Below are 9,775 nucleotides of genomic sequence, written 5' to 3'. Positions count from 1 at the left end.
CTAGGTCAGAACTAGAGCCAGCGTATCACATCTTAATTCCTGTTAATCTTCACAATTCATAAATCCAGATCACTGTCTTTTGAAAGCTAACCATAAAAAAAATCCCCCAAAATGAAGAATGGACCTCCTGAACTTGGCTTATGCACCAGGTCTTTTCTTGTTTTGCCTTACCTTCCATCCAAGTTACAAGGCTACCATTCAGGGCAAAGCTGTTATGTACAGAAAGAGCTAGAGAGATCTGAAGGAAAGGCAAGGAAGCAAGTATTCTCCCTTTCTTCCTTAGACCAAAAGGAAGAGAGTTCAGCACTGGAATTAAGAAGTGCTCTGCTTCACTGGTTTCTGTGAAGCCAACCTCTTCTTTTAAACACAGCCCCCGTAATAGAGCCTGGGGAAAAACACACAGCCAAACCCAAGTCCTCTAACAGAGGACTTCTTTGCTTGCGATATTTACATGTAAAATGAACCTCGTCAAAAAGGCTCCTGGATCAGAAAGTCTGGACTAGAGGAACCAGAGTAAAGAGTCCCTGTGCATATTAACCTCATTTTTGTGATGGCACTGTGGAATTGCCGAGATGTAATTCTTGCATTAGCTGAAGGCTCTACTCCATAAGCATCCATCACTATTCACTCTGACTACCTTTCATTCGCTTAAAACGCATACGATAAATCAAATTAAGAGGATGCTCTTTTACTTTAGTCAGTAAGAAATGCAGGCCTTCAGCGACACCTGGTGGACAAGCTGAGTACGGCAGCCTTTCTGCAGCCACTCCAGTAACGTGGGTTTATCTGTCACGTTAAATTACTCCTGCTCTGTTCCAATATATAAACCGGGAATTGAAACTAAGCACCTCCAAGGAAGCATCAACAATTTAAACAGCTCCTTTCAAAAACCTGTGTGTTTATCTGTGCACTGCTCTCTTTCATGTAGAAGTGCTTGATTAGAAGGTCAGGCAAGAGGACCCCGTCTCAAAAGGCGAGAGCTCAGAAATGGAAAAAGAAGGCACGGGGTGGGACGGCGGGCTGCCCTGCAGCAGGTCCCCATCTGCGAAGCCGGGGACGGGGCAAGACGCCCATCAGAGGTTGCTCTTGTCCTTATAGGGCAAAGTCACACTCAAGGTGACTTGTGACAGACCAGCTGTCGCCCTCCCCTGCCATCCCAGGGCACGGCTGCAATAAACCACCGCACCGGCTGACCGCACATCCCAAAGCAAACACACACCACCTCAAAATGCTTTCAACGGCTTATTTTCACCCTGATTAAACTGAAGTAAGGGCGAGAAAGCACTGGCCACCGAAAAGAAACCCGCCCGACAAGGCTGAGACACTGGATTACAGGGGATTTAAAAAGAGGGAAGGTGGGTTTTAGAACCAGGGCTGAGCACAGGCTTCAAGTCCATGTTTTGGCTACAAGGCTTTCCAGCATGCTGGCTGACTAGGAATGGGACTGCTCCCTACTTGTCTTCCAGGAGCAAGGACACGGATCCCGTGTCCGTCCTCAAGCGCAAAGCAGCCAGGACACAGGACTGCAGGCTTCATCAGCTCCATCCGATGGCAGCTTTGCTCACTTATCTCTGCCAGAGCAAATTTAGGTTTATGTTGTAAATAATGGTCTGTGAAGAAGGTTAACACGTCACGTTTTCTCGAATTCTCCACTACTCCGGCGTACAACATGCGCCCCATTGGACATGACAAGCAAAACCAACCTGTCCCCATCACTCGACAGACAGGCACCTGTTTATAGCTTGTGGGTTAGAGCTGACTGGTTTTCAGACCTATCCCCTAAAACTTTCTCAGGGATGGTCGTAACAAATTCTTTTTTTGCCTACTACTTAGAAAGGCTTTATGTTAATCTCCATACCTGTGTTCATACCTTGCCCTTCATCTCCTTGTTGGATCACATGCTAGCCTTAGTGCAGCCTGCTGATAAGCAACCCAGAAGCAACCCAAAATATAACTATGTAACATTTATAATCCTATAAGCAATCCAAAATATAACTATTTAGCTTCTACACAAAGCAGATGTGTGCAGAGGCTTGGTGTCATTTCCTATCGTTGGAAAATCCCAGGAATCCATTCCTGCCTTCAAATACATACTTGACTTCACACAAAGTTGATGGAGGGCATATAGCTGTACAGGGTTTGTAGACAGAGATAATATCAATTATTAGACCAAATAATGTAGCTGGAAGAAAACGGAAAATATTTTTATTAAGAAGCCTTTAAATACTTATCCTGGCAGAGAGTGAAATCTGTGTTACTTCTGTTTGAATGGCAGCAGATAAGACTCTCTTACAGACTTTCAGAAACTTCACCCTCTTCTGCGCAGAGCACTTGTGTTAGCGAAGCATGCTGCAGTAGAAAACTCACAGTGCAATTGCTAGGAGGCTCTTGGTCAAAACTGCACGTAAGTAGGTGCGCCTTCAGCATCTTATTGTGATGAGCGTCTGCTAAACATTTAGTGTCTGAGCTCAAGAAATGCTATGTACTCACACTAGAAACTTCAGCCATGGTTTTAGGAGCTTGACAGTTCTGAAAGTTTATTTTATTTTACTTTATTGCTGATAAAATAGGGAATATATTGCCAAATGAACACACCCATAGACAGAGATAACAAAATGGCCTGGTGAAAGAAAAAGGTGAGAAAAGTGGTCAGCATTTTACAAAGCCTGATAAGCTAGAAAAGATTTTGCTTATTTTTAATATGGTAAACATGTCTTTCAAAATCTGTTTCAGGCTTGTGATCAAATTGCCCCTCTGTAATTTTTAAGAGGGGGAAGGGCACAGCAGATGGAGAAGGACTGTAATACCTGATCCATCTGTATTAAAAACCTGGTGTTGCAAATTTCTTTCTAAAATGAGGCAAAAAATAACAGAGAACCTACCATAACAGCAGCTCATCTGTTCAGCCATTTGATGTATCTCGTTATTGTTGCAGTTACTGAGATTCAGCTTTATCCTGTGCGCAAGCACAATAGTGGCACTATATTGAAATGTGCAAATATATTTTCAGAACCTATGTACACCACTTCCTCTGTACTGACAAAATGATGCACTTAGAATACATGAAACCTTGAGAAAATGCTGCTGCCTTGGGTTCCAAATTCCTTTGATTCCTCATCTTAGTTCTATTGCACACACAGTGTTATCTGACAAATGCATTTGCCTGACTATTTAAAAAATACTTTGTCTTATCATTTAAACAGCTCCTGTCAATGTTACGTAGTCCTTGTTCACACTGCTATCCCTATGAGTGATGATACAGAAATAGATCAGGTTAAGGTCGGTGTGTGTAGCCCAGATCCGTAACACTGGCATTTCTTACTCCTGCCTGCAGTAGCCCCACAGCCAGTATTTTGGAGGAAATGAAGGCTTCAAAAAGTATAGCTGTAGGGTCAGGGACAAGAACCGCTCTTTCTGACTTCATTTCCCTTCCCTCCATGCCCGTGCCCATCCCAGCTTTGCTGAGGTTTCTAATACGAGGTGGTATCGGTCCCTTGGGTACCAGCTCACGTTAAGCCCCGCTGGGCTGCGCAGCCAGGAGGGAGCAGAGGCAGAGGGCAGGAGGAGCAGGATGGCTCCTATAGCAAGATGTTGATGCAGAAGCTACTCATGCCCTGAAGAAGTATTACGCTGTAGCTTCACAGACACATGCCACAGCGTTTGGCCAAACACCAGCGATCCACGGGGCATTGTATCCAACTTTTCTAGCAGATCTGGAGTGTGGAAAACATCTCCTAGGGGAAAAAAGTAAAAAAAAAAAAAAAAGTAAAATAAGAAACAAATGAAAGGAACTTTGCAAATCCAGATGTTGGAATTTTCCAATCCCCCTAGCAAGACAAGATAAGCAGGGGATAATCTTCGTTTATATAACTTTTTTCTTTTTTTTTTAAATAAAACCTGAGACGAACAGGCATGTTTTCACAAGGTTTGTTTGCTTCTTCTCGAAACCCACGCCGAGAAATTTCGGGAGGCCCCGCACCCCCCCGGGCCGCCGTGCCATGCAGCGCCTTGCCGTGCCGTGCCGCGCCGTGCCGTGCGGCCGGGTGCTGGGCAGCCCCGCCGCCTGCGGGCGCCGCTCGCCCGGCGGGCCCTCCGGGGCGCCGCGGGCAGGGCCGTGACGGGCGCTGGCGCCGCAAAGGCACATGGCCGGCTCCGCTGGCTGTGGGCCGTGCCCTTCCTCTCCCTCCCGCACGCCTCGGTGCGGGCCTCGTCGCGGGCTAAGCTCCCCCGCTCCGCGTGGGCAGCGCCCGGCCTCCGCGGGCCCCCTCGCCCCCGGCGCCCGGCGGCGGCTGCGCGGAGCCCGGCAGCGCCCGCGGGAGGCCTGCGGCAGGGAGGGCGGCCGCCCACACGGGGGCGCCGTGGCGCCACCGCCGCCCCGCGCAGGTGGCTGCGGCAGCCGCGCAGAGAGCCGCGCAGAGAGCCGCGCAGAGAGCCGCGCCGCGCCGGGCCGGGCCGGGCCGGGCCTTCCGCAGCGCCCCCGGCCCCGGGGTAGAGCGGCGGAGCCCCGTCCATGAGGGGGCAACTGCCCGCCCTGCGCCCACTCGTGAATCCTTTATTCCCGGGAAAAAGGCAGAGGACTGCATTAATCGGCACCTAATTTTCCGCCGAGCGTGTCATGCGTGGCGGGGCAGCTTAGGGCTGATCTCCCTTCCAAATAAAGCAGCGCGTCTATTTCTGGCCGTGGCTTAAAGAGGAGCAGATCTCATGTACCATGTTGGAAGTTCTTGAAAAGCAGCCAAAGTACAGAGGTCAAGTTTCCTGCACTGAAAGCAACTTAACGGGACGCAAGACTGCAACGTCCTGCGCGAGGATCTGGCAGTAGATGGAAAACTGGGTCACTGTGCATTTTTCACTAATCGCTGGGTTCAAATAATAAATTACTTCAGCATATTTCTAAACAGTGTGGAGGCTAGAGAGGATCTGCTTGAAGGCCTGTTACTGCTTCAGCCGTGGGAGCCAGTGGGAGCGTTGCCAAGGGGTTCGTGTGGGGAAGATGAGGGTCAGGCCCCCAGTATTGCTTGGTGGATGATACTATGAATAAGAAAATACGTAGCTGTGATATCCACTGGGATCTGACTCTTCATTAGAAATTAAGGGACAAGGTAGGCAATATGATTGTTTTGCAGATTTCCCCGGGGTCTGCTTTTAAGAAATCGTAAAACTCCTTGACGATGCCTTGCCCAAAGCCAGTGCTTTCAGTAGCTGCTGTGGTTCAGAGGCAGCAGCTCTCAGGAGTTTTACAAGGAGTTGTACACAAACGGGCTCTACCAGCATGCCCGTGAACTGCCTATTCTTGGAAAAGCTTATGTGGAAGGATTTAGTGTCGACAGACTTAAGTAGTGATGTCTCAACTGTGAAGAATGTGTTGTTTAACCAACTTTATGAAGCAAAAGTGCTTATCATTAAAGCGAGAGTATTCCCTTTTGTTTTAGGAGATCATGGAGGCTTTAAACATCTATGCAATTTGGTATGCACATAATTTGATAGTCTGTTTTATAAGAAGTTGATTAGAATCAGAAAAATCACCCTCCCAAACTCCAGCAGAAGAGGGCAATGCAACGTGTGCAGATCAAACAGCCTTAAAATGGAAAAAGGATTTATATAGTGGCAAGTTGGGCAATGGCTCTTAAAACTACAGCTGTATTCTTCTAAACACTCTTTTGTGTTATTGGTGAGTTGACAAGTTGTGATTCATTGCCATTTGATGTTAAATTTAGTGTCACAAAACATTAGCGATCACTGGCTGAAACCACACGGTTGGTTTTTTAAATTTTTGGGTGCTGAGAGTTGTTTAAGAAAGGGCTGTTACCACCTGCAGAGAGCATTTTGTCGACAGGTTTTCCCAGAAGTGTACACTTCCTTCTTTCCACTTTTGTTAATACTTTAATACAAGAATTTTTTTTTTTTACATTCACAAAACATATTAGCTGCTTCATGTCTGTACGGCAAAGAAGGCCAAGTATCGCTTTTCTCACCAGCTGGGACAATTTTAGCAATAGTAATCAGTTTAATTCCCCAGCTTGATTCAAAACACTGCTATTTACACTCCCATTTTCTGGCGATATCCTTCCCTGTTTACGTGCCCAGGTTTAAAATTCAACTACATCCACCATGCTGTTTTTCTTCCTAACATATTCAGAAAAGGAGGCTGAAAAAATAAGCAAAAAGAAAGCACGGGGGCATTGCTCCTCTATTGAACTTGGGAAGCGTGGCTACACGGGATTACGTGTATTATTAGGGTCCTGATCCGGCAGTCCTCACTGAAGTCGTAACTTGGGCAGGAGCTTGCCAAAAGCTGAGTGGGGGCAGAAGGCTGCAACAGTTGGCACTAAAGGAATAAGAAGATGTTAATTGCCTTATAATAACGGGCTTTTTCCTCCCAAATATTTGAAGTAGACCTGTATGGATTGGTCTCAGTGGCTTTAGTTGGTAGCAATTGCTGGGAGAGAGGGGTCAGAGATGTCCCAGTGTGGCATATTTTAGGGATATATGCCCCTTCTCCTAAGTGACTGGAAATGAAGATCTGGATTGCTGCAGCGATCTCCGGTGTTAACCCTGTGAGGCGAGAGGGAGGGGACGACACCCACCCCCCTCCCTCCCCAAGGTACAAATACTTGCATGTTAAGCGCTTGGTCTTTTTACATAGCTCTTCCAGGTGAAATGATAAATATACAAAAGCACAAAGTCTACTATATAAATGAAAGCAGATTTATAAAATTACAAGTTTAATAGATAAATATAATAAATACTTTATGCATCATAACTCTGGACAACTACATTTAAAGCAAGTATGTTGGCAAGTCACAAAAAAGTTGCACCTCGGCAACTTTATTTTTCATAAAACCACACTGACAGGCATATCACAATGTTACGTATGAGGCTTTATGCTGCAAGTATGTTCAAATCCCGCTCACCTACCGAGTTCACCATGACATATATATGGGTGTAGTGTACTTTCTATTTTGGAATGTCTTTTTGCACACCAACACGGTTGTACAGATAGATGTTCTACTTACCAGGGACAGTGGGGAAGAGTTTTGAAGAAAAATACTGGTAAATGACTTCTAGAAAAACTAAAGCATTTCTTAACTTTTTATTGACATTGGCAAATTAAAATAGAATAAATTAACAATATTTTCTCAAAAAAATGTTTTGTACAAAAATACTGTCAAAATTTCCTGAAAAGCTTTCAACACAGTAGTATCTTTTCATGTACTGAATAAACTATATTAGCACAGTGTCAAAATGCTGAAGACAGAAACAAAATAATAATTAAAAAAAATAATCTGTGAAATGTTTGCCACTAGTCAACATTCCATCCACACCATATTATTGTCTGTACATATGGGGGAGGGGGAATGGGTAGCAGACTTTTAAGTAACAGTATTACTTCTCCTGATCTGGAAAGGTTTGGCCCACATCTGTTAAGCTTCCAGTTTAGCGTAGTCCAAAAAAAAAAAAAAATTTATTAGTCCGCACTGCAATGCATAGTTAAAAATTAAGCAAGATGGCAGCATTTGTGCAGTAGTATCTGCCCTTCAAAGTTCATGCAACCAACTAATGCAATTTTTTTTCCCTGTTCACTCAGAATTTGAATGCGGTTCAAGTCACTGGAAATCATCGTTTACAAAATCCACAAGATTAAGCAATTTGCCGAGATTAATATCTAACAGTTCAGCACTGTGGGAATTATGGGCACGTTACTGCGAGGAAATTAAGAGAGGGAGGAGGGGAGGGGGGCGACCAACATAAAAAAGCAGAGTTCGCTAGAAATCATTACTACGGGAGGGGACGTGAATGTCAAAGCTACAAAAAAGGTGGCAGCGATTTAAGGAGAAAAAAAAAAAAAAGAATTTATACAAGCGCGTAGTTGACTCTGCTTTCCAGATTCTCACCTTTTCAAGCCCTGAAAAGTGAGACGGCGTGTCTAGGGGAATGTTTTCATTCGCACCGATAAAAGTCCTTTGTTTTAAATGAATCAGCAGCTCACCCTGCTGGGCTGCTGTTTGCAAACGAAGTCTGTCATGAAGTCAAACTCGTTCTGTCCCAACCACAGCTCGGGAAGCTCCTTGATGCGATCCAGCCCCATTTCGATGACTAAGGACATGAGGACCTCCTCGTCGATGAAGTCAGTGTCTATGACATTGGGCGGCAGCATTGCCGCGGGGACGTGGGGGACGGCGGGCGGCAAGCCGCTGCCGCCGCCGCCGCCGCCGTGCTTGGGGTTGCAGTCCCTGAAATGCTGCTGGCTGCTGCCGTTCAGCTGGTGGCTGCCGGGGTGCAAGTCCGGCATGTAGTGGCTGTGGGGGTAGGGGTGGTGGCTGAAGTACTGGTTGTTCAGCTTCTGGAGCTGCATGCTGGCGCTCAGCTGCCCTCCCGGGCTGGCTACGGGGGGGGCCATGAACTGGGAGCCGCTGAAGCGGGCGGGGGGCGGCATGCTGCCGGCCGGGTGCCCTCCGCTCACGCTCCCCGGCCCCATGGCGTGCCTCACCCCGCTGCTCGCGTTCATATTCCCAGCTCCGTAATGTATATGGTCGCCCATCAGGGCGCTGAAGGCGTGCTGCTGCGGCGGCTGCTGCTGCTGGTGGTGGTGATGGGGGGTGGGAAACTGCCCCATGCCCATCCGATGCGCAGGGTGGTGGTGAAGCCCGCCGGATCCGTCGGGGAATCGCCCGTGGTTCATGGCCATCATGTGGTCTGCCATCGCCCACCTGGAAAGTTAGCGGGCGAACACATTAGGACAACACACCCTCGGACATCCAGCCGCCCTCTCCCGGCCCGGCTGCATCTGCCTGGCCCTGGGAGAGACGACTTCGCTGGTCCCGCCGTCCTCTCTCTTTCGGGGGGACGGAGGGAGAAAAAAAATCTCCTACCGCGGCTCCACCGTGGAGTACAAAGGGAAAAATAAAAGGCAGCCTGCGGTACGAAGATCCCAGTCCCCTCCGCTAATCCGGCGAGCAACACGCCTTCCCACTCCAACTCGTGCATACCTATCAGCGGAAAGCGTTGCACACGGCAACAGCCGCCTCCTCCCCGCACGTTCAAGGGGCGCCCGAGCCCCCCGGCTTCGCCGGGGAAGGCAGCGGATGTCCTCGGCGCTCTCGCTAACTTGCGGGGAACGAGCAAAGAATTGGGAAGTCCCACCTAGCCGCTGTCAGCAACTTTTGGAATTAAGTCCTAATTATTTTGGCAAAAATACGGTAACGCACCGATGAGAAGGTAAAGCCAGGCAGCTGGGAAATACCTTTCCTCGCGTGTTTAAACAGTCCCATCTTTCCTGTTGCACACAAAAGGGACACCCGGCACCAGCTACGAGAACCGCCGCACTCACCTCCCGGCTTCTTTCTTCTCTTGCTTCAAAGGTGGCGGTGAAATCAGTCAGTAAAAGTCACCCAGCATAGAGAGGGCTTCCCCGGCTCCCTCCTCGGCGCTTACGTGACGGGGCTGTGATCGCTGCCGCAGCCCCGGAGCTGTTTCTCACTCCTCTGCGAGGCTCATCGGCACTTGCCAACAATGAGCTGTGTTTCTTACCCAGCTTTGGCCACAGCTAATATAGGATTTCAGAAGGGAGGAGCAAAACCCTTACAGGCAACCAGAAGTAAAACCTGGAGCAAGCGGGGGGAAAAAAAAAAAGGGAAAAAAAAACACAACACCCAGCGCGCGCGCGCACACGCACAGGGGCACACGCGCGCACGGAGAGACGCGGGAAGGGGCCCGGCGGGTCTGGAAGGCATCCAAGCACCCCACTGCCCCTGGCTGGGCGACACGGGTGTCC

The 9,775-nt window shown here is 48.2% G+C and overlaps 1 protein-coding gene across 1 annotated transcript; it reads right to left on the bottom strand.

The window, feature by feature from the left end:
- Nucleotides 1–6,698: 6,698 nt before the first annotated feature.
- Nucleotides 6,699–9,492, bottom strand: CITED2 (Cbp/p300 interacting transactivator with Glu/Asp rich carboxy-terminal domain 2). The gene is made up of 2 exons (XM_059835402.1): nt 9,332–9,492; nt 6,699–8,711 (listed from the first exon to the last, which is right to left on the bottom strand). The coding sequence occupies exon 2, from the start codon at nt 8,702–8,704 to the stop codon at nt 7,979–7,981; it is 726 nt and encodes a 241-aa protein (XP_059691385.1). The 5' UTR covers nt 8,705–8,711; nt 9,332–9,492; the 3' UTR covers nt 6,699–7,978.
- Nucleotides 9,493–9,775: the final 283 nt, after the last annotated feature.

The sequence above is a fragment of the Gavia stellata genome, chromosome 2 (assembly GCF_030936135.1).
Source record: "Gavia stellata isolate bGavSte3 chromosome 2, bGavSte3.hap2, whole genome shotgun sequence".
NCBI classification, from domain to species: domain Eukaryota; kingdom Metazoa; phylum Chordata; class Aves; order Gaviiformes; family Gaviidae; genus Gavia; species Gavia stellata.
Note: the sequence above shows the minus strand (reverse complement) of the source record. Positions and strands in the feature narration are given on the sequence as shown.

What these genes read in the sequence shown, in the direction of transcription:
- CITED2 (XM_059835402.1), bottom strand. Translation starts at nt 8,704, where the DNA reads ATGGCAGACCACATGATGGCCATGAACCACGGGCGATTCCCCGACGGA.